The sequence below is a fragment of the Schistocerca serialis genome, chromosome 5 (assembly GCF_023864345.2).
Source record: "Schistocerca serialis cubense isolate TAMUIC-IGC-003099 chromosome 5, iqSchSeri2.2, whole genome shotgun sequence".
Classification (NCBI taxonomy): Eukaryota; Metazoa; Arthropoda; class Insecta; order Orthoptera; family Acrididae; genus Schistocerca; species Schistocerca serialis.
In genome coordinates this window covers 808,880,732-808,906,428 of record NC_064642.1, presented here as the reverse complement: position 1 = coordinate 808,906,428, position 25,697 = coordinate 808,880,732, and the positions used below count along the sequence as shown (strand labels likewise).

Below are 25,697 nucleotides of genomic sequence, written 5' to 3'. Positions count from 1 at the left end.
GAGAGAGTACCTTTCTTTTTAAAAGACTCAGCCGCAGAGCGACCTGATACATGTTGACGTTTCATCTGTGAAACGTCCACCCCGATACCACCCACTCCGACCAGGGGCTCTCCCCACGGGTGCCACCCAGCCTCAGCAAGGGCCACCTGGCAGGATGACCGTTGCCGGATGTCCTGATGCCCCAAGGAGACGGGCATCTACTCCTTGGCCGACGTGGGGAGGGTGCAGCTCAGTTATCAGCAGTACGATCCCTGTGTTGTCAGGGGGCTACAACCTAGAGGGTACATGATGACCCCACCACAACGGGCTGGCTACTGTGCTGGATTTTGGGTGCCATGGAAAGTCCATCATGATCGTAGGTGCAGATGGGGATGCACTATGGGCGTAACTTGTATAACCCATCAGGCATTTAGGCCCAATTTGAGGAATAGTGGGTATGGTTACAACACTGTTACAATGCTGAGTGCCAAGGTCTTAGTGCACAGAGGACCAGGGTACACCACGTAAGGCGTCCTTCCCCAAAAGGCTCGTACTTCTGTAGAATTTTGAAAAATGGAAGTCAAACCCCATGGGGGACCATCACATGGAAGGCCAAAATGGTTGAAACTCCTTTTAGTCGCCTCTTACAACAGGCAGGAATACCTCGGGCCTATTCTTACCCCGGACCCGCAGGGGGGAGGGGGTACTCGTATGCTGCTAATGAAACTCACCATTAGTGCTTCTGTTTCTTCTTGTCGTCCCCTGTGAACACCAGTCTCCTCCATAACTGGTATTGTGGGTCCTGGTTGTCAGGAAGAAAGATCAATTTAAAGTTACTGTCAAAATTTAGGCACAAATGTAAGACAACTATAATACACGTGAAAGAGGGACAAAGGGTTTTTAATTATGGAATGAAAATGGCGCAAATTAAACAATAGAAAACCCAGGTTGGAATATTAACAATATTATGAAAATAATAGATTTATACTCACCATAAAGATGACATGTTGAGCTGCAGACAGGCATGAGCAAAAGACTATTGTGTCAGGTTGCATGAACTTACGAACATGTATGCGTGTGCATGTGGGGGGACTTACATCCATTTCAAGAGTCACCAGGTGCATTTTCTTTGGGATTTTCCATGCATTAGTGATACTGAGCCATAGATGCCACCATAAAGAAGGAGTATTTCTTGTGGGACTAGTCAAAAGTGTAGTTCCTTAAAAGGGCACAGCATCCTTTTCAGTAGCACGTAAATAAGCCACTATAAGTAACTGATGTGGCCTTGTGACAACTTAAATGGTCTTTCTGTGCTGATACAGCAAACATCTCAAAGCAAGAGGAAACTACAGCCATTATCTATCAAGGACATGCAGCTCTACTGTTTGGTTAAATGATGGTATCCTCTTTAGGAAGAGACTCCAGAGCTAAAAATGATCCCCCATTTGGATTTCCAGGTAAGGACCACTCAGGAGTTTGTTGCCATATCAGGAGAAACAAAACTGGAATCATACAAGTCTGAGCTGGTAAATTGTATCATTTAATCTTTCAGGGACCCTAGAAAATGTATAAAGGGAAATGTACAGGTTGAAGTTAGATGTCATGGGAATTAGAGTAGTTTGATGGTAGGAGGAACAAAATTTCTGGTTAAGTGAATATAGGGCTGTGGAAAGGAACTAAATAGTAGTAATGCAGGAATAGGTGTAATAATGAACAAGAAAATAACAATGCAAGTAAGCTACTAAGAACAACACTGTAACATTATTGCAGCCAAGATATGTGAAGCCAAATCCCACAGCTGTGGTACAAGTTTACAATACAGCTGGCTCTGCATATCGAGAAATTGAATGTGGTGAGACAAAATACAATATTTGGATAGTTAAGGAACACAGAAATTTAATTGTGACAGCGGTTGGAAATTCAATAGTAGGAAAAGAAAGAGGACATATAGAAGAGGAATGTGGACTGGGAAAAGTAATGAAAGAGGAAGCTGCCTGGTACAATTTTGCACAGAACAATTTAATCATCAGTAACGCTTGGTTTAAGAATCATGAAAGAAGGTTACATACATAGAAGATCTGCAGCCACCACAAGGTTTCAGATTGATTATACGATTTTGGGAGAAGAGAATTAGAAATCTGTGTCCAAATTCAAAGATATATCAAGGTGCAATGCAGAATGATCATGATGTACTGGTTATATATTGTAGATTAAAATTTAAGCAATGTCAAAAAGGTAGGAGGACATATTACCTGAATAAGCTGAAAGAGCCAAAGGTTGCTGCAAGTAATGGAGGGAGCATTATGCAATGACTGACAATACCAGGAGAACAGGAACACAATAAGACAAATGTGGGCTAGCAGCCCACCAGTGGTTTTTGTGAGGCCTGCCAATACAGTCAGAATTTTTTGTAACAATTTATAACTTTCTTGAAATGCAAATTAAACTATTGCATGCTATCATTTAAGAACTGTGACCCTCTGCTAACCTCTGCCTACACAAGAATGGCCCCAAAGCCAATGATATTGCCCATTACCGCAGTAGCAGAGCAATGGGTAGCTTTGAGAGCTGGAATTATGAAGGCAGAAGAGGACCAATTATGTGAAAAGAAAAGGCTCAGTATAAATCATTTGACAACACAGGAGATCAGAATTCAGTTGTTGAAAAAATATAAAAATGCAGCAAATGAAGCATGCAAAAGTGAATAAAAGTCAATGAGTGACAGGCAGTAACAAATTGCTAAGCAAGAAAGGCTACAGTCCAAATTTAAGGATCCAGAAGGAGATGTCACTAGGGGAAACTGAAGAGGCCTTTGGAGGTAACAGAAGCAGAAGTATGAATATCAAGAACCGAGATAGACAGAAATTTTTAAATAATAAAGAAAAAGCTGAGAGTATATAGACGATCTGTACATAGGACGTCAACCTGAGGGCAATGTTATAGAAATGGAAGAGGATGTGGACAAAAATGAGATGGGAGATATGATACATCAAGGACCTGAAGGATCTGAGTCAAAACAAGGTTCATGGAATGGACAACATCTTGTCATAACTACTAACAGCCTTGGGAGAGCAGCCGTAATGAAACAGAACTATTCCATATGGTGTGAATACGTATGAGACAGATGATAGTTGATTTACAGGTGGGATAAGGGACCAAACTACAAGGTCACTTATTTGTTCCTAATAAAACAATGCCACAAGGGTGAGAATAAAATGGACGAAACATATAACACAAAATGGAAAGAAAAGAAAAGCCACAAGAACAAAGGGAAGGCAACGAATACTAAAAAGAACAAAAGAGAACAAGAAAAGAGAGAGAAGCTAGAAACAGAAGGGAGTAAAACATGAAAGCAAATTACAGTGGCTTGCCAACCACGAGAATAAAAAGGGAAAGTCAGACACACCACAATACATTGAAACCTCCACCCTAAAACCATTAGGTTGGAGGACACTGAGGGATGAAGGGCATGTGCTAAAACCTACATAGAAGTATAAAACCCACTCTCATGGACAAAACTTAAAACTAAAGCTGATGTGGAGGCATTGTCACCCAACACTGAAGACAGCGTGCTGGGAAAGTTAGAAGTCTACCGCAGAGCGGCTAAAAGTGGGCAGTCCAGCAAGAGGGACGACTGTCATTTGGGAGCCACAGTGACACTGAGGTGGGTCCTCACAACAGAGTAGGTAACCATGCGTTAGCCACATTTGGCCAATGAGGAGCCAGCAGAGGACAACTGCCTCCCTGTGAGAGGCCTGCATGGATAACTTCCACACATTCATTGTCTCCTTAATGACACACAGTTTTGTTGTGTGTGCTGTTATGCTATTCCATCACACAAAGCCGGAAAACCCATGCAGTGTAAGACAGAATGCAGGTCAGCTTCAGAGATACTGATCTCCAGAAGTGATTTCTGCGTCACCTGTTTGGCCAGCTTGTCGGCAATTTCGTTGCCAGGGATTCCGACGTGTCCTGGGGTCCACACAAACACCACGGGATGGTGGGACTGTTCCAGGGAATAGATGGACTCCTGAATGGACACTACCAGAGAATGGAGAGGGTAGCACTGGTCGATAGCTTGCTGGCTGCTCAGTGAGTCAGTACACAGGAGAAATTACTCTCCAGGGCACGAGTGGATGTACTCAAGAGCACGATATATGGTCGCCAGCACTGCAGTGAAAACACTGCAGCCAACTGGCAAGGTGTGCTGCTCAACATGTCCTCCATGAACATATGTGAAGCGTACGTGACCATCAGCCATTGAGCTGTTGGTGTAAACCACTTCAGAGCCCCCTAACTCGTCAAGAATCGAGAGGAAGTGGCCGCGGAGAGCGGCAGGGTTAATGGAGTCCTTAGGGCCATGAAAAATGTCCAGATGAAGCTGTGGTCAAGGCATATACCATGGAGGTATACGTTGGTTGGTTGGTTGGTTGGTTGGTTGGTTGGGGTTTAAGGGACCAAACAGCAAGGCCATCAGTCCCTTGTTTCAGATAGGCTCCATTCCGCTAATGGGACATCTCAGTATAGTCAGAAAAATAAAACGGAAAAAGGTAAAACGTAAAAGGGCAGTCATGTTGTCATTGGTAAAAAACAAAAAGAGGGAAGTCAGCAAGAGAACGAACACTATGCTGAAGCAGCATAGGAAAGACCAACTGTGACGAAAAGGTACAGCTGCTAGAATGTAGAAAGTACGTATGGGAATAAAAAGACTAACCAAGCCGGAAAAAAAGGGTAAAAATAGAGTAAAAGGGGAAGAAAAGAGGATGTCGGTCAGGGAGGGGAGGGGAATCGGGAATCTCCAAACACTGCTTACAGTGGGAGGCACCCAAACAGTCACCGCCCTGCCCCAACACCAGAGAGAGATTAAAAACCTTAAAACTGAGAATAAAAACCACTCTCCCGGAGGAAACCGAGAACCAGAGAGACCATCCAGGAATCGTCAGCCAACATTAAAGGTAAAGTGCGGGGGAGTCTGTACTTAGCACGCAGAGCCAAAAGAAGGGGGCATTCAACCAAAATGTGGGCTACTGACTGGAAGGCTCCACAACCACATAGTGGGGGTGGCTCATCACGCAAAAGAAAACCATGGGTAAGCCTGGTATGGCCAATGCGGAGAAGACACAGTGTGGTCGAGTCCTTTCGGGATAGGCGAAAGGCAGAACGCCACGGCCCTGGTGCCACCTTAATTGCACGAAGTTTATTAGACAGGGGAGTAGCCTCCCAAGAATTGGCCCATGACTGTGCGAAGTGGGATTTGATGTGAAGCCGTAAATCCGCTGCAGGTGGTGTTACAGAAAACGGAGGGTAAGTAACTGCTTCCCCAGCCAAACGATCAGCGAGCTCATTTCCCAGTATACCCACATGTCCAGGGACCCAAAGGAAGTCAATGGAACAAGCAGCACGGTGAATATCAGCGAGATGGTCATGGATGGCAGAGACCAAGGGATGGCGCGAAAAACACCAGTCAATAGCAAGAAGGCCACTCATCGAGTCCGTGCATAACAAAACGCGGTTGTGTTGGGACTGTTTAATAAAGGTAAGGGCCTGTGAAATTGCCATCAATTCCGCAGTAAACACCCCACATGTAGGTGGCAGCAGATGACTTTCCGTTCCAACAGAGGACGTGAAGGCATACCCAACACGATCAGCAGATTTAGAGCCATCAGCGTAAAAAACAACAGCATCCCGAAACTCCCACAAAATTTGGCGGATAAAGGAACGGAACACCACCGGGGGGGATGGAATCATTCGGACCGCAGCGGAGATCCATCCGAAGTCGAGGCCGAGGAACTAATCAAGGAGGGGTGGAGGGGAGGGAGCGAGGAAGACAGGACAAAGAAGGAAGCTGAAAATCATGGCAAAGAGACGTAAGGCGCAGCCCAACCGGTAAACCCACCCGAGGGCGGGAGTCGGGTGAGTGACGTCCATGGTCTGGGAAGAGGATAGAATAGGAAGGATGAGTGGGAGAGGAACGGATAGTGAGTGCATAAGACACCAGAAGCTGTGACCGCCGAACAGAAAGGGGGGGATCCCAGCTTCAACCAGGAGACTATCAACAGGGCTAGTAGGGAAGGCACCGGTGGCTAAACGGATACCACGATGGTGGACTGGATCCAGCACGTGCAGTGTGGAAGGAGCAGCTGAACCATAAACTTGACAACCATAGTCCAAGCGAGACAGAACTAGAGCACGATAAAGACGGAGGAGGAGGGAACGGTACGCACCCGAAAACGAGTGGGCAAGGAAGCGAAGGACATTGAGTTTACGGAAACATCCTACCTTCAGGAGTCTGATATGGGGCAGCCAAGTGAGCTTGTTGTCGAAAAGACGACCCAGGAAACGAAACTGTGGGACCACAGGCAATCGTTGGGCAGCGAGATAGAGCTCTAGATCAGGGTGGATCGTAGTACGGCGACAGAATTGGACCACTCGCGATTTTATAGGAGAGAATTGAAACCCGTGTGAGAGGGTCCATGCAGAGGCACGCCATATAGCTACCTGGAGCTGCCGCTCTGCAGATGCCATCGAGGAGGAACTAACCCAAACGCAGAAATCATCCACATACAGGGCAGGGGCGACAAAGGGACCGACAGAGGCCACAAGTCCATCGATAGCAATGAGGAAAAGAAGGACACTCAAGACAGAACCCTGTGGGATGCCCGTCTCCTGGGTCCGTGGAGAACTAAAAGCAGTACCAACTCGAACTCTAAATGACCGATGGATCAGGAACTGGCGGATAAAAATCGGGAGTGGGCCCCAAAGACCCCACTGATGAAGGGTAAGTAAGATGTGATGGCGCCAGGCCGTGTCATAGGCCTTGCGAAGGTCAAAAAACACTGCAACCAAATGGCGGCGCTGGGAAAAAGCCTGCCGAACTGATTCCAAGCTAAGTAAATGATCGATTGAAGACCATCCCTCTCGAAAGCCACACTGGTAAGGCGACAATAGATCCCGAGATTCGAGATCCCAATTGAGCCGATGGGCTACCATCCGTTCAAGTAACTTACAAACAACATTGGTCAAGCTAATTGGCCGATAGCTGTCAACAGATAGGGGGTTCTTACCAGGCTTAAGGACAGGAACCACAATGCTATCCCTCCACTGAGAAGGGAAGTCACCCTGGAGCCAGATACGGTTAAACACCCGAAGATGATGTTGCCGTTGTGGAACACTGAGATGTTGAAGCAGTTGGTTATGAATGGAATCCAGGCCAGGGGCCGTATCATGAGAAGAAGATAGAGCAGAAAGAAATTCCCATTCAGTAAAAGGTTCGTTGTAAGTTTCTGACTCACAAGGGGTGAAACATAATGTGGAAGCTTCAGCTCGCTGTTTTTGATGAAGGAAAGCAGCTGGATAGGAGGCCGACGCTGATGCCACTGCAAAATGGGTCGCAAGATGTTCTGCAAGAACTAATGGGTCCGTACAAATGCCATCTGGGAGGTGAAGGCCTGGGAGGGTGGACTGCCGATGGCAACCTTGGAGAGAACGAAGTGTAGCCCATACCCGTGACATAGGGACAGTAGAACCAAGGGAAGAAACGAATCGTTCCCAACATATCCGCTTACCCTGTTTGATTAAATAACGGGCTTTAGCACGGAGGCGTTTAAAGGTGGTAAGGCTGGCGATGGATGGGTGCCTCTTAAAGTGTTGCATAGCTCGACGGCGATCACGGATGGCAATGGCAATGGCTGTACTCCACCACGGGACTTGCCGGCGATGAAATGGTCCAGATGAGCGCGGGACAGCAAGGTTAGCAGCGCGAACAATCGCGTCAGACACGTCACGTAGGACGTCATCAATACAACCCGACAAAGAGGGAGAAAACTCGACCTGTGCAGTGTATAGAGGCCAATCGGCGCGGTGGAAAGACCAACGAGGTATCCTGTCCATCGGGGAGCGGGAAGGGAGCGTGATAATCAACGGGAAATGGTCACTATCACAAAGGTCGTCGTGTGGCGACCAGTGTAATGAAGGGAGGAGAAAGAGAAAGATCAATGGCAGAAAAGGTACCATGACCGGCACTGAAATGAGTAGGGGAGCCATCATTAAGAAGGCACAGGTCGTGGTCTGCAATAAATTGGTCTATAAGAAGACCTCGTCTAGATGGAAAGGCACTGCCCCACAAAGGATGATGAGCATTAAAATCCCCAAGGTGGAGGAAGGGAGGAGGAAGTTGCTGAAGAAGGGTGGTTAAGGCAGCAGGTGTAAGAGTCCTGTCAGAAGGGAGATAAAGATTGCAAACTGTGACTGCAGAGTCTAAGTGGACCCTAACAGCAACCGCTTCCAATGCAGTTTGGAGAGGAATCCACGTGCTACCAATGTCTGTACGGACCAACGTACAAACGCCACCAGAAGCCCGCAAGGGTCCGACCCGATTTCGACAGAAAACACGGAACCCACGGAGGGTCGGTGAGTGAGCATCAGTAAAATGAGATTCCTGGAGAACAACGCAAGCTGCAGAGTAGGACGAAAGAAGGGATTGCAATTCCGGAAGGTGACGATAGTATCCATTACAATTCCATTGGAGAACCACAGAACGATGGTTTAAATGAGGGCTGAACACGCTAAATCCAGTCATACCGCCGGGTCCCCACCCTTCACCGACAAGGAGGGGGCGACATCCATGAACGACAGGTCAGAATCCGGTTGTGAAGTCGGGGAAGGGACCTCCGGTGACACCAGAGGCTCTTTGTCCCGGGACTTATGTTTCTTCTTCTTTTCAGGCTGAAATCGAGGAGGGCTGTGTGGCATAAAGGAGCCAGCTGCAGCAAGATCAGGAACAGAAAGAGACCGGGCGACCTGGGGGCCGACAGACCGCGGCTCTTGCGGTCGCCATGCGGCAGCAGACCTTTGACCTGGAAGGTGCCGGGAAGGGGCATCCCGGGAGAGGCGCCCTTGACCGGCAGACGCCGAAGGAGTGGAACACTTCTCCGGCTGGGTAGGGGGAGCAGTGCCCATAGGAGAAGGTATGGGAGCCGCAGGGGAGGGGGGGAGGAGAGGGGTCCGGGATGGGGGTAAGGAAGGGGGAGGAAGGGGTGAAGATGTAACCAAGGCGTAACTAGATGTCATGGACACAGGGTGCAGTCGTGCATATTTCTTACGGGCCTCTGTGTAGCTTAAACGATCGAGGGACTTATACTCCTGTATCTTTTTTTCTTTCTTATATACTGGGCAATCTGGTGAACGTGGAGAATGACTACCATGACAATTTACACATACAGGAGGGGGAACACAAAGACTCCCCTCATGGAGTGGACGTCCACAGTCACCACAGAGAGGGTCCTGGGAACAGCAAGACGACATGTGGCCAAAACGCAAGCACTTAAAACACCTGATAGGAGGGGGGATGTACGGCTTCACATCACAGCGATAGACCATAATCTTAACTTTCTCAGGAAGGGTATCCCCTTCAAAGGCCAGGATAAAGGCACCAGTATCAATATGATTATCTTTAGGACCCTTCTGAACACGCTGAACAAAGTGAACACCCCGCCGTCCGAGATTGTCCCGAAGTTCCTCATCAGTTTGAAGGATGAGGTCCCTGTGAAAAATCACACCTTGTACCATATTTAGAGACTGGTGAGGGATAATGGGCACAGAAATTGTGCCAAGATGGGTACAGGCACGAAGGGCCGCAGATTGGGCAGCTGAAGCAGTTTTTATCAGCAACGAACCCGACCACATCTTGCTCAGGGAGTCCACTTCGCCAAACTTGTCTTCAATGTGTTCCACAAAGAATAAAGGTTTGACACTGGTGAAAGTATCTCCATCAGTCCTGGTGCAAACTAGATAACAGGGGAAAGGTTTTGCCCCTAGACGACGGGCCTGACCCTCTTCCCAGGGGGTAGCCATGTAAGGGAAGGCCGAAGGGGCAAGAGAAGCAGCACTTGAGGAATCAGTACCACGCAGAGAGACGGCCGCAGAAGAATGGCCAGAGTTTTGGACCCGTATGCGTTTCATCTGCATAGCGTCTGCCCTGATACCACACACTCCGATCAGGGGCTCTCCTCACGGGCGCCACCCAGCCACAGCAAGGGCCGTCTGGCACGGCGGCCATTGCCGGGAGTTCCGATGCTCCAGAATGACGAGCAACCACTCCAAGGCATGCATGAGGAGGTCACAGCTCAGGTATCAGAAGTGTGATCCCTTTGTGTTCAGGGGGCTCAACCAAAAGGGTACATAGCGACCCCACCACACGGGCTGGCTACCGTGCTGGCTATGCACCCTAGCATCACACAACGATGTGAAAGAAAAGGTGGAATGTACTAGGAGGGCGCACGTCGGAGACACTAGGTAAGGTGCTCTTCCCCAAATGGCTAACACTACGGAGGAGAAATTTTGTAATGGAGGTCAAACCCCAGAGGGGGACCAAGGAATGCCAAAAGGAGGAGATGATTACGCAACAAAGCCGGAGTGTAAAACCAACAGAACCAGGAGGATAGCGGGGGCCAACATAAGCAAGGACACCAATAGAGGGAGAGGAGAGGGCGAGGGGAAAGGAGCATGGAGGGGAAAGGAGGGGAAGGGAAAGGAAATGCAGCCCGGGAGAGAAAGAAGGCTGCAATGGCTTGGGGCCCCGTGCTCGCCACGCACGTATCCACAAAAGAGTTGTGGACCCCTGCGGGGGGGGGGGGGGAGGGGGGGGGGAAGTATACGTGAATGGACCGCAAGTAGAGGTGGTAAAGGGAAGGACTCCAGTTCAGAGAGAAGGGACCGCACGCAAACCACGAACGTTGGACTCGATCTGGGCCACTGATGTGGGAGATGCACCGCCACGGATGGGAAAAGGAGATGGTAATTCCGATGGTCAGGGCAACTATGAATGTGTGCTGTGTAACTGGTGAGCAGTTGCGCACGTCTGATCTGCAGTGGAGGGACACCAGCCTCCACCAGTATGGTGGTCACCGGACTCATTCTAAAAGCTGCCTCTAATCAAACCCCACAGTGGCGCACAGGGTCGAGTAATTGCAATGCTGAAGTCGTTTCAGAACCATGAACCACACGCCAATAGTCAATTCGGGATTGGGCAAGGGCTCAGTAGAGCTGCAGCAGTGTACAGCGATCTGCATCCCAAATAGTGTTGCTCAGGCAACAGAGGGAATTGAGGTGCTGCCAGCACTTCTGCTTAAGCTGACAAAGATGAAGGAGCCAAGTCAATCGAGCATTGAAAACCAATCCTAGAAACTGATATGTCACCACTACAGTGATTGGATCGTCAATAAGGTAAAGTGCGGGTTCCAGGTCAATGATACAACTCCGACAGAAGTGCATGACGCACGACTTTGCGGGTGAAAACTGGAAGCTGTGGGCTGGAGCCTGTGACTGCGCCTTATGGATGGTCCCCTGGAGGCGCTGCTCAGCAGCAATAGTACTGGAGCAGCAGTACGAAATGCAAAAGTCGTCTGCATATAGAGAAGGTGAGTCTGAGGGCCAGACAGCTGCTGCTAGGCCGTTAATGGCCACGTGACTCCAGAACCCAACCCAACTGCCGACATACCATATGTTCCAGCAGCTTACAAAGAACGTTGGTGAGGCTGATGGAGCAATAGCTATCCACATCAAGCAGGTTTTTACCGGGTTTGAGCACCAGAATGGTAGTGTTGTCCCGCCATTGCGACAGAAAGACACCATCGCACAAAATCTGGTTGAAGATGACTGGAAGATGTCGCTTGTAGTCAGATGAGAGGTTTTATCATCTGGCTGTGGATCCGACTAGACCCAGGAGCTGTGTCGGGGCAATGTGCAAGGGCACCGAGCAACTCCCACTCCGTAAATTGGGTGTTATAGGATACACTGCTGCGTGTAGTGAAAGGGGGCGTTCCCTTCCAGCAGCCGTTTGAGTGTGCAAAAGGCTGGGGGGTAATTCTCTGAGACAGTGCCCGGCACAGTGCCCGGCACAGTGCCCGGCACAGTGCCCGGCACAGTGCCCGGCACAGTGCCCGGCACAGTGCCCGGCACAGTGCCCGGCACAGTGCCCGGCACAGTGCCCGGCACAGTGCCCGGCACAGTGCCCGGCACAGTGCCCGGCACAGTGCCCGGCACAGTGCCCGGCACAGTGCCCGGCACAGTGCCCGGCACAGTGCCCGGCACAGTGCCCGGCACAGTGCCCGGCACAGTGCCCGGCACAGTGCCCGGCACAGTGCCCGGCACAGTGCCCGGCACAGTGCCCGGCACAGTGCCCGGCACAGTGCCCGGCACAGTGCCCGGCACAGTGCCCGGCACAGTGCCCGGCACAGTGCCCGGCACAGTGCCCGGCACAGTGCCCGGCACAGTGCCCGGCACAGTGCCCGGCACAGTGCCCGGCACAGTGCCCGGCACAGTGCCCGGCACAGTGCCCGGCACAGTGCCCGGCACAGTGCCCGGCACAGTGCCCGGCACAGTGCCCGGCACAGTGCCCGGCACAGTGCCCGGCACAGTGCCCGGCACAGTGCCCGGCACAGTGCCCGGCACAGTGCCCGGCACAGTGCCCGGCATAGTGCCCGGCACAGTGCCCGGCATAGTGCCCGGCATAGTGCCCGGCATAGTGCCCGGCATAGTGAGACGTTTAAAGGCTGTGTGGTGCTCCAGGGAAGGGTGCCGCTTATGCCGCTGTAGAGCTCGCCAACTCTCTTTCATTGCTTCAGCGATTTCCAGCGACCACCAATGGACTTCCTTACACTTTGGGCACCCTAAAGAGCGAGTGATTGCGTTTTCTGCCGCAGAAACAATTGTGCTAGTCATCTGCTCAACCATCACATCAATGTTACCATGTGGGGGAGATTCAGCAGTGACAGTAGAGGCGATAGCTCCCCACTTGATCAAAGCCAATTCGGGCAGGCGTCCATGTGCCTGACACTGGGGCAGTGACAGGAAGATGGGGAAGTGGTCACTACCACATAGGTCGTCATACGCTCTCCAGTGGATAGATGGGGGAAGTCCTGGGCTCCAAATTGATAAGTCAATGGCTGAGTAACTAACATGAGGCACACTGAAATGTGTGGTGGTCACAGTATTTAAGAGGCAGAGGTCGAATTGCGACAGTAAAGTTTCGACATCTCTGCCTCGGCCAGTAATCTTGGTATCACCTGACAAGTGGTTATTGGCATTAAAATCTCCCAAAAGTAGGACAGGTTTAGGGAGTTGTTCAATCAGTGCAGCTAATGCATTCAAGGGTACTGCACCCTCTGGAGGAAGATATATATTACAGATAGTTATTTCCTGTGTCATCATTCTGACAGCCGTAGCTTCAAGAGGGGTGTAATGGGGCACAGTGTCACTACAGAATGAGTTTAGGACAGACGCAAACTCCACCAGACAGTATTACAGTTGCTACAGTTCTTTTAATATCCCTTATAGCCACTTAGTACAGGCGTCCACATTGCTGGGAACTAGGTTTTCCTGGAGGGCAATGCAGATAGCAGGTGTAAAGCTTAACAGTCACCATAGCTCAGCCATCCGGTTGAAAAAACTGCCGCAATTTCACTGGAGGATGACATGAGACTGGGAAGCAACATTTAATGAGGCAGTTTACGCCTCATAGTCACCTGCTGCCACCGATTTATGGCCTGCACAGTCTATATCTGTAGTGTGAGGGTATGGCGAGATCTAGGTCCTCAGCAGACGCCGAAATTTTCCATCCCATCCTCAGTCACACAGCTTGTAGGTAGCGATGGTGTGGGTGACACTGCAATTTCCTTGGCATTAGGAGGCTTCTTGTTGGAATTCTCTCACAGCTCCTTGGGTTCCTCTGGTCGGGAGGACTTCACTGGCTCAGTCTCTGGGACTGAAGCCATATGACCTGCTGCTTTTGGGCTTTTCAGCCACTGGTGGGTGTCATCTTTCCCACTAGAAGAAAGCTGGGAAGGGAGTGACCCACAGGACCCCATCCTAGCGAAAGGAACTGAAGAAGACTTACACTTCTCTGGCTTAGAATTGGGGACAGATGTCCCCAATGGTTGGGGGGGGGGGTGTTGCTCCTAAAGTAGGTGGTGCAGGATCAACAGGGAAGAAAATTCTCCCACCATCGCAGGAGCAGGTGTAGTCTTCCGGCTCTGAGAGGTGACCTGGGTTGTCGGAGCTGATCATGCCAGAACTGTTGTACTGGTGGCTTAAGACAGGAAGCAGGTGTTCAAATTTTCTCTTAGCCTCAGTGTAGGTCAGTTTGTCCATGGTCTTGTACTCCCTGACTTTCCTTTCTTTCCTGCTCATCCTGCCCAGCCTTGGTTCATGGGAACAAAAACAGTCTTTTATTCTTGGTCATAGCATCCCAGTTGTCAGCATCTTCACACTGTGAAACGATTAGCAGTCTATCAACAATGGCATCATGATTCATGGGTGTTTTGTAATATGGCATAGCGCAACCATAAGGTTTTGCATCTATTTCAAATTTTTTTTTTTTTATGTTTCCTGTAACTCTCCATTGAAGGTACCACAAAATGTTCAGTAATACTTTTTTTATATCAATGCTGAATGGCACAAAGTACTTTTTATTCCAAGTTAAATCTCGTTTTCAGAAAAAGATTAACTGTATTGAAAATTAAATTTGTGTAAGTTCTTTAACTAGCACAAAAATACCAAAACTATACAATATTACTTTCATTTTGAATTGTGTTTGAGAATTTCACTTGAAACAGGTTCAGAGAAGTCTTAGAATAATGTGTTTTTATTTTATTATAGTAACTGTGATTCAAAGAAACAAAGTGGCTACTTATGACAGCTGTGAGTTTGTAGAAGATTAACTCAATGTTCATGTTAGGTTACACTAAAATGAACTCACACAAAAAATAATGTTTTCTGTTTTCCAAATCGAAATGGAACAGCCCATATGTGCTCCAGCCATTGGCAGAGTGGGGAAGTCGCATGTGGTACACAGCTTAGTGTGGATGAGTGTGATGGGACAAAGTGTGGTGGGGGGGCAGAAAATGGAAGGACGAAGTTGGAGAGAAAGTTTAAGTGAAGAGAATGAAATACAAGAAACAGGGCAGGGGTGGATATGTCTGTGTGCATGGGACAGGAGCAAGTGATGATTGAGGCTTGTGGGACAAAGGTATGATATAAGGCAACTCCCATGAACTTCAATCAGATAATCTGATATTGGAGACAATGGCAGTGGTGAAGTCGGAATTCTGGGAACCCATATGCTGTGGGTCATGAAGCCAGGTAGTAGCTGAGCATCTCTTTCTTGGCAGCACATTCTGCCCATGGGTAGTCAATTGTGCTCTTCACTGCGATTTGAGATGGTCATCATGTGCCAGTTCCGGTAAAATATCATACAGAAGTTACAGTAGAGCTGGAATACATTTTGATTTTATGGATGGCCCTGCCTCTGATAGGGTGAGATATGACTCTAAAGCATGGTAAATTCCTCTAAATGAGCTGTAATATTATCAGTTGTATTGCTGCATATGGCTAGCCTTGCATTTGGTTCTTCCACAGGCAGATGATTGATGTGGAAAGGGGCTGGGAGGAAGTATGGCATAACAATGGACCAGGTTACTTAATATGTCAGGTGGCAAATTTCCACTTTGGGAAAGAGAGAAGATGCCAGAGCCAAGACTAGGAATGCAGTTAAGTTGTCCTGTCTGTGGTAATACTGGGAACATTCCTTAACAAGTGACTGAAGGATTAGAGTCACGAGTGGTACACGAGATATGTTTGGGAGTAGAGTGCTCATCTATCATGTCCTTACCAAGGTCTTCAGGATATAAAGAGGAATTGTGAGTCACTTCATGTACAATGTCAGTGTGACCAAGATGAGTAAGAGGGGATGGCAGCTATCTAACTGAACATACTGTCAGTACAAGTAATCTGTAGTTCAGCAACACGCAACACCATTCTGGAATTAAAAATTACCCTTGACCAGTCTAATATGCCACACTACAAATCTTAATGGTGTACAAACTTTTGGTGGTATGAACTTGCAAAACATGCTCTGTAAGAATTCAGCACAGAAGAGCATTATATGATTATAGAGGAAAGAACTGCCAGTTATCACAGAAAAGCAGAGGCAATAATTACAATACAGAGAGGAGGGCCTAGTGCACAACAGGGAGATTTGGGTGGTCAGGGCACCTCAGCTCATGCAGTACAGAGTGTTTTCGCAACTGTAATTTTGACACACATTCAAACAGCCCACTCTGATCACCAGGAACTCACAGGCATTCATCCTTCATGAAAGTTTACAGTTTTCATTCTGACACAGGAAGCTGAACACTGGTTATTAGGTAAGTTGGTGTGTGACATGAACAGCCAGTCCCATTCTGAGGACACAAACCAGCAAAACGACTGCCCACTGAACTGCAAAAGTTGGCGATGAAAAGCTGTGTGTTGAGATGACAGTAGATATGATGGATCTTCTTCCAGGATATATCACACTTGGCTGCAAAATTCCCATTTCAAAAAATTTTCTTTGACAAATAATTGAGTCCTCTGATGTCTTCCACATGAATCAAAGCTTTTTCTTCTGAACTGAGCCTCTGGGTTATATGTAACTCAAGGCAGTGATTTGGGTCACTGGTGCAGTGAGCTACTTTTGGAAAAGTTAAATTTAATTCGAGTGTCAATAATACAACAAAAAGGAAAATTTGATCTGGAAAGAATCATTGTCCACTTACCAATAAAAAGATGAGGGAAATAAGTACTGGTGTCAGTGGTGTTGAGTAAGAGCTTACATTATTAAAACTGAATGAAGCTCCAGGCCCAGTGGAATCCATTGATGATACTATACTGAATTTGGAGCCGAATTAGCCCCTCTTTACTATCATCAATCTTAGACTCCAGGAAGAAAAAACAGTGCCCAGAAGTCTATGTCACACCTGTCTAGAAGAAGGGTAGTAGAATTGGTCCACAAAACTTATGTCCAATATTCATGACATTGATTTGTTGTTGAATGTTAAAACATATTCTCAGCTCAAATATAATGAGGTACCCCTAGCAGAATGATCTCCATGTCAATCACACACATTCTGATAACACTCACCTGAACCTTAACTTGCATCTGATTGTTACCAAAGTACAATCATTAGGGGATATCATGCAAAAGATTTGACTGGATTAACTTCTTTTGGAGGGAGGACATGGCTTGTGTCATGAACAGATGTTGAGGTAACTTTGGGTGTGGCACAGGGAAGTTAGTTGGGGCTCTATGTTTTTATATTAATGACCTTGTAGACGTTACTAGCAGTGATCTCTCATTTTTGCAGGTGATGCATTTAGCTGGAACATGACAAATGTCGTGGGATTACTCCTACTGTTGCGTCAGACTTACTTTGTCTGGTATAGTGCAGCAACTCAACATAGCATCATTCAACAAGTCATTAGAAACCCCTGCAGAAATATTGAGCCATGTTTCTTCTACAGCCATCCATAAATCTAAGGGTTGCCAGTGCAAGATTTTAGGCATGAAATGACCTCTCTATGCCCCATAAATGTTCAATGGGGTTCATGTCTGACAATATGGGTGGAAAAATCCTTCATTAAAATTGACCAAAATGTTTAACATGGCACACTGTCATCCATAAAAATTCTTTTATTGTATTGGAATATGAAGTCCATAAATGACTGCAGATGGTCTCCAAGTAGCCAAACAAAACCATCTCCAATCAATAATCGGTTCAGTTAGACCAGAGAACCCATTCTACTATCATGGAGCCACCATGAGCTTTCACAGTTCCTAGTTGACAACTTGGATCCATGGATTTGTGGAGTCTGCATCACATAATAATCCTACCACATGCTATTACCAACTGAATTCTGGACTCATCTGACCAGACCACAGTTTTCCAATTATCTAGTGTGCAACTTATATGGTCACTAGCCCAGGAGGGGTGCTGCAGGCCACACCATGCTGTTAGCAAACATGTCCTAATCAGTAATCTGCTGGCATAGCTAATTAATGTCCTAATGGATGCATTTGTCACACATCCCACATTGATTTCTGCAGTTATTTCACACAGTGTTGCCTGTGTCAGCAATGACAACTCTGTGCTGCTCTCTCATTAATCTTTTACTATTGAATCCCTAAATGATTTCCAAAATGGAATGACTAGCATGTCTAGCTCCAACTGCAATCAGTGTTTGAAGTCTCTTACTGTCATGCTCACAATCATGCCTTATACCATTTCACATGAACCACTTGAGCAAAAACGACAGCTCAGCTCAGCTCAGCTCAGCCAATGCACTGGCCTTTTATACCATGCATAAGCAGTACTACCGCCATCTATATACATGCATATCACTATCCCATGAAATGTCACCTCATTGTAATGAAGTACAGTGTGGCATAAGTGACAATCTTCAGTTTCATCATGTCAAGATTTAGAGCTGGTGCAAGAAAATGGCATCTTGTTTTAAATGTTGAGAAATGAAATACTGAGCACTTCACAAAATGAAAAACTTAACGTCCTATGACTATCACATCAATAGTCAGAATTTCTGTTGTGAGTAATGCTGCTAGCAGATTTCAGTTTATTGGTAGTATACTAGGGAAATGCAATCAGTCTACAAAGGAGATTGCTGGCAAATCACTCTCCTAACCCATGCAAGAATATTACTGATGTGTATGGGACCCACATCAATTAGGGCCAACAGGTGATACTCAATGTGTACAGAGACTAGTGGCACAAATAGTCACCGGTTTGTTTAATCTGTGGGAGTGTCACAGAGATGCTGACAAAACTGAAGTAGCAGACTCTTGAAGATGGACAAATTATCCTAAGAAAGCTTACTTGTGAAGTATAAGGAACTGGATTCAAATGATGACACTCAGAATGTACTACAACCCCTTTATGTATTTCTCCCACAGGGATTGCAAGGAGAAGGTTAAATTGATTAAAGCATGCATGGAGACATGCAAACAATTATTCTTCTTGCACTCTGTATGTGAATGGAACAAGTAAAAACCCTAATAACTGGTACAATGGGATGCACCATCTGCCATGAACTTCACAGTTGCTCGCAGAGTATAGATTCAGATGTAGTGTGTAGATAGTGTTATTGGATGGGCAAATCAACAAGGAATGGTGTCAAGTAACCACCAGCAAATATATAGACTACCAAGGGTGACTTTAGATGAACAAAGTATTAAATGCCAAACATAAAAGTGAATTCTTGTGCTCTAGAAAATTCTGCTATTTTTTTTTCCACTTATAGTGACCTCTGATTCCTTGAAGGCAGACAGTCACTAAATGAAATGCCAAATATGGACTTTTTACAACGTTTATGCTTGTTTCTTTCTGAGACAGTAGTTGAATTATCAAGTGGGTGGTAGGAGGCATGTATGTAATGGAGAATCACAATCTGGAAGACCAAATTTTACACAATTCTCACAACAAACAGATTGCAGTGGGATGTAAACAGCTTACCTGCATCATCAGATCTCCTCCTCTTTCTTCGAAAATCTGATGAATCAGAAGACCGCCTTTCCTGAAAGAACAAAAGTTCGGGACTTTAATAAACGTAAATGAACAAAATTTGAGTGCAAATCACTATCAGAAATACTGCAATACATCTACATTTATACTCTGGAAACCACTTGATTTTAACAGAAGAGGTTACATATCATACTATTTATTAGGGTTATGAAAGAAAATTAACTGTTACCATACAGATGTGGTGTCAAACAATAGACAGCAAGCCAAGACAGCATTTGGACAGTATAGGCAGTGTGTTCTTTCATCTGCCTCTACCTTCCCACTTCATTTCCATTCCCCAACACCACTGACACTAGCTGGAAGAGGCCCTTTGACATGAGTGTAAAAAGGAACTATCTGTCTCCACATTCCATAGGTTAGCACACTTGGTTCAAGCAAATCCGAGTGTAGTACTAAAAGACAAATTTATTACTTGCCCATTGGATAGTAGGCACTTTTGTGATAATTGTTGCAGAGCTTAAGAAGGTGACTTTAATGAAAAATCTGTATGAGCATTCAATCATATGATAAATTGATGCACTAGGTAAATGAACTATGAAATTTTGGAAGGAGACTCATCAAACCAAGTAAAAGTAGCCCCTGGCTTGCACAAAAGGAGAGTGTTGGAACACTCATCATCCTTGTTTTATGTTAGCAAGCTGACCAACAGTACACATAGCAACCTCAGACTTTTCACAGACGACACTTATTAGTGATTGATTATTGTCAGGAAAGAAGTTGCAGAAATAAGCAACCGGATGTGGAAAAAAATCCAAGTGTAGCAGACTGGTACCAATATTTGATGTACAGAAATGTAAAACTAAGCATCTCAAAAAATAAGAAAGTATCCTACCCTATTACTACATTATCAATGATTCAATATTATAACCAATAAACTGAGGCAATAATTTGTAGGGATATAAATTGTATTAGCTCCATCACAGGTGGATGACTCCAATTCGTGTGTATGGCCAATCTTAAGTAACTGTTGAAGTATGAGGGACCAGGCCATTTGTTCAGCTGATTCTCAATGTATACAACGAAGGATGGCACATATGGTCACAGATTTCCTTGACTGATGAGAGCCATACTCTTCAAAAGATTGATACAAATTATTCCACAAAAGTCAACTTCTGAAAGTACAAGAACCAGTATTAGTGAATAACCTAGAAATATTCTTCAGCCTCATCCTTTTATCTGCCTTAGGAACTCCGAAAACAAAATTAGACTATTTACTGTACACGTTTTTTTGTTTTGTTTGTTTTGTTTTGGTTTTAGGGCGCAAAACTGCTATGGTCATTTGCGCCCGGTCTGTGACTTAGGAAACAGTAAAAAACCGAAATTGAAAACCAGCAGCAATGGGAACGAGTCATAAAATTTGAGAAACTAAAAGCAGAAGGAAGGCTAAAAATCCACTACAGAAAGCGGTTGGTTGTCCCCAAAAAAAGCATCAAATGACTGACGTCATTTCACTGGCACTAATAAACTTGAGAACGCGGTCGGCTGAGCACGTGTCATCTGCTAAAATCAATGATATATCAGGCGATAGCTGTAGACGGGAGCGTAACGGATTAAAACAGGGGCACTCAATTAAAAGGTGTCTTACCGTCCACAGCTGAGAGCAGTGGGGACAGAGTGGGGGAGGATCCCCACTTAAAAGATGTTGATGGCTAAAAAGACAGTGCCCTATCCAGAGTCTAGTTAAAATTACCTCCTCCCGACGACGCGTTCAGGAGGAAGAGGCCCAAGCACAAGGAAGAGCTTTCACGTCCCGCAATTTATTATGGGGAAGTGTCGACCAATGCACGTGCCATAAATGGACAACACGACGACATAAAACGCTCCGTAGATCGGCGTAGGGAATCTATTGAATAGCTGGCCGAAGAAGAGAGACTGCAGCCTTGGCTGTAATATCGACCGCCTCATTTCCACAGATACCAATGTGTCCCGGGAGCCAGAGGAACGCCACCGAGACGCCCCCCAGGTGGAGCAAGCGCAGACAGTCCTGAATCCGGTGGACCAGAGGGTGCACAGGGTAAAGAGCTTGGAGACTGAGGAGAGAGCTGAGAGAATCTGAGCAGATAACGTACTGTATCCGCTGATGGCGGCGGATGTAATGGACAGCCTGGAGAACAGCTAAACCTCCGCAGTATACACCGAACACTGGTCGGGAAGCCGAAAGTGATTTGGAGTGTCGCCAACAATATAGGCACTCCCTACACCTAACGATGTTTTCGAGCCGTCGGTGTAAATAAATGTGGCGTCCGTCATTTGTGCACATAGAGCAGCAAATGCCCGATGATAAACAAGTGAAGGGGTACCATCCTTGGGAAATCGACAAAGGTCATGGAGCAGGCAAATCCGGGGACGGAGCCAAGGCGGTGCTGTACCCCAAGTTGTCAAGAAGGTTTTAGGCAAGCAGAAGGAAAGAGAATGGAGCAGTTGACGGAAGCGGACTCCCGGTGGTAGTAGGGAGGAAGGGTGGCCTGCATACCCTACATCAAAGGAGGCTTCGAAAAAAATGTCATGGGCTGGATTAGCAGGCATGGAAGACAGATGGCTAGCATATGGACTCAGAAGGACTGCTCGCCGATTGGACAGCAGAGGATCAGCAGTCTCAGCATAAAGGCTTTCCACAGGGCTGGTGTAAAAAGCTCCAGACACTAAAAGTAATCCACGGTGGTGGATAGAGTCGAGACGCCGAAGAATAGACGGCCGAGCAGAGGAGTAGACTATGCTTCCATAATCCAATTTCGAGCGCACTAAGGCGCGATAGAGGCGGAGAAGGACCACTCGGTCCGCTCCCCAGGAGGTACCATTCAGGACACGGAGGGTGTTGAGGGATCGCAGACAGCGAGCCGAAAGATAGGAAACGTGGGAGGACCAGCACAGTTTTCTGTCAAACATAAGACCCAAGAATTTAGCGACGTTTGAAAACGGAAGGTTGACAGGACCTAGATGTAAGGAGGGCGGAAGAAACTCCTTACGTCGCCAAAAATTAACACAAACGGTCTTACTGGGAGTAAAACGGAAGCCGGTTTCGATGCTCCAAGAGTGGAGGCGATCGAGACATCATTGAAGACGTCGTTCAAGAAGGCTGGTCCGTTGAGAGCTGTAGTATATCGCAAAATCGTCCACAAAGAGGGAGCCCGAGACATCAGGAAGGAGACAATCCATAATTGGATTTGTGGCGATGGCAAACAGTACAACACTCAGCACGGAGCCCTGGGGTACCCTGTTTTATTGGGAGAAAGTACGGGAGAGAGTAGTGTTCACCCGCACCCTAAATGTGCGCTCTGCCATAAATTCGCAAAGAAAAAGGGGTAGCCGACCTCGAAAGCCCCAAGAGAACAGTGTGCGGAGGATGCTTGTCCTCCAGCAGGTATCGTATGCTCTCTCCAGATCAAAAAATATTGCTACTGTATGGCGCTTCCGGAGAAAATTGTTCATGATATAAGTGGAGAGAGCAACAAGATGGTCAACTGCAGAACGATGCTTTCGGAATCCGCATTGGGCAGGTGTTAAGAGACTGTGGGATTCCAGCCACCACGCTAGATGGTAATTCACCATACGCTCCAAAACCTTACAGACGCTACTCGTGAGGGAAATGGGGCGATAGCTAAAGGGGAGATGTATGTCCTCTCCAGGTTTCGGAACAGGAACGACGATAGCTTCCCGCCATCGTCTGGGAAAAGTACTGTCGGTCCAAATTCGATTATAAAGGCGAAGGAGGTAACGCAGACTATGGTATGATAAATGCAGCAACATTTGGACGTGGATACCATCCGGTCCTGGGGCGGAGGAACGAGAAGAAGAGAGTGCATGTTGGAGTTCCCGCATGGAGAAAACGGTATTGCAGCTTTCGCTATTTTGAGAGGAGAATGCAAGACGTTTCAGTTCCGCTGCACGTTTCTTCGGGAGAAACGCTGGCGGGTAATTTGAAGAGCTCGAAATCTCAGCAAAGTGCTGACCCAATGAGTTAGAAATTGTGACGGGGTCCACTAATGTGTCATGCGCGACAGTGAGGCCAGATAACCCGTCGAATCCGACTCCAAACTTCCGACGAGGGATTGAAGGTGTTAAATGAGCTAGTAAAGAAGTCCCAGTTTGCCGTTTTGCTGTCGCGGATGACGCGACAGCATCGCACACGGAACTGCTTATAGCGGATACAGTTGGCCAAAGTAGGATGGTGTCTGAAAACGTGAAGAGCACGTCGCCGCTCACGTATTGCGTCACGGCATGCCTCGTTCCACCAAGGAACTGGGGGGCGCCGGGGCAATTCGGAGGTGCGTGGTATTGAATTTTCCGCAGCTGTAAGAATAACGTCTGTAAGATGAGTGACCTCATCGTCTACGCTAGGAAAGTGACGGTCATCGAATGTCGCTAGAGACGAAAAAAGTGTCCAATCGGCTTGGGCAAACTTTCAGTGTCGCGGGCGCATGTATGGCAGTTGTGGCTGCAATCGAGGGACACATGGAAAGTGGTCACTGGAGTGTGTATCAGCAAGGGCGAACCGTTCAAAGCGCCGAGCTAGCGGAACAGTACCGACCGAAAGGTCCAAATGAGAGAAATTTGTCGTGGAGGCAGACGAAAAAGTATGGTCCCCAGTGTTGGGCAGACAAGATCCACTTGGTGGATGACGTCTATCAATAGTGAGCCACGCGGACAAGGATGTGGAGATCCCCCAAAGCGGGTGGTGGGCATTGAAGGCCCCAAGCTGACCAAGAAGATGAAGGAGATCAGCTCGTGCCATTGGTGTGGACGATGGAATGTATACAGTACAAAGAGAGAAGGTGTTCCAGAAAGGGAAAGACGGCGACAGCTTGGAAGGAAGTGTTTAATGGGATTGGTTGATGATGGAGACTATCATGGAGAAGAAACACGAGTCCTCCATGTGCTGGATTGCCAGCTTTGTTTCCTGAAGACAGAAGATGACCGACGAGCAGGATCACAAGAGGATCAACAATTCATCCCGATTGGCTCGAATGCCGCAGATATTCCAATGGATAATGGACATAGAGTAAACAGAAAACGGAAGATTATGACCAAGGTTGCCCTCAACTCAACGACTGCTCGGAGCTTGCGACCGACAGCGTGGAACGGCATTCAGCCGAAGGCAGAAGATCCTGATCCATAGGTTGTTCAGGAGCAGCTCCTGCCACCAGCGATCGGCCGGTTGATCGGCCGCCAGCAGTGCGCCTCGGCGACACAGAGGACGGCCGAGGGCGGCTACCGCCAGGTGGTGCTGTAGATGAGACACGCCGTGGCGGAGAAGGAGAGGAACTCTTTCTTATTAGCCTTCTAGGAAACAGGATGGCTAGATGAAGGAGGAATCGATGGTTTTGAAGTTGGGGTACGTAAAAAATCTTCACGAGTTGGCTCTTTTCTGGAAGTCCGGGTGTCTGACTTGAGGGCTCGAGATTTAGCAGAACCCGATGAAGCGTGAGCCAGAGAGTGGGCAGGCGAAAGTGGGGAGGTTGAAAGGGCGATCTTTGCGCTGGCCGATCTGACGACTGTGGCATTAAAGGTGAGGTCGCAAGTCTGCGTGGCCGCCTCATTTGTTGGCCGAGGAGAGGCAAGGACAGTGCTGTATTTACCTGTCTGAGGCACAGTGGGCTTTCGACTGGCGAACAATTTTCGAGCAGCAAAGGTCGACACCTATTCCTTCACTCTTATTTCCTGAATGAGCTTTTCGTCTTTAAAAATGGGGCAATCTCTAGAGGAAGCAGTGTGGTCACCCATACAGTGGATGCAACGAGGGGATGGAGGTGGACAACCACCCTCATGGGCATCCTTACCACACATAACACATTTGGCCGGATTGGAACAGGACTGGCTGGTATGATTGAACCACTGACACCAATAGCAACGCGTAGGGTTTGGGATGCAAGGGTGAACGGAAATTATCTCATTGCCCGCTTTTATGTTCGATGGGAGTTGAACTCTGTCAAATGTCAAGAAGACAGTACAGGTTGGAATGATGTTCGTGTCAACCCTTTTCACGACTCTGAACAGCTGTGTCACCCTGGTCAGACAGGTAGTTTTGAATTTCCTCGTCGCACAGTCCGTCGAGGGAGCATGTATAAATGACCCCATGTGATGAATTTAAAGTGCGGTGCACTGCCACCTGGACAGGGGAGGTGTATAGCAGTGAAGTACACAGCAATTTTTGTGCCTGGGGGGCACCGACTGTTTCTAACAACAAGGTGCCATTTCGTAATCTGGAACAAGACTTCACAGGACCTGCAATTGCGTCGACACCTTTCTGAATAATGAAAGGGTTGACTATGGAGAAGTCGTGACCTTCGTCAGACCGAGAAACAACAAGGA

General features: G+C 47.3%; 1 protein-coding gene across 1 annotated transcript in view; it reads left to right on the top strand.

Moving 5' to 3' along the window:
* Nucleotides 1-17,183, top strand: part of LOC126482238 (tetra-peptide repeat homeobox protein 1-like) — a 32,304-nt gene extending 15,121 nt beyond the window's left edge. Inside the window, exons 2-3 of the mRNA XM_050106216.1 lie at nt 11,868-12,514; nt 17,160-17,183. Coding sequence (XP_049962173.1) covers nt 11,868-12,514; nt 17,160-17,183 — 671 coding nt within the window. The remainder of the gene's footprint in view (nt 1-11,867; nt 12,515-17,159) is intronic.
* The last annotated feature ends 8,514 nt before the right edge of the window (nt 17,184-25,697 follow it).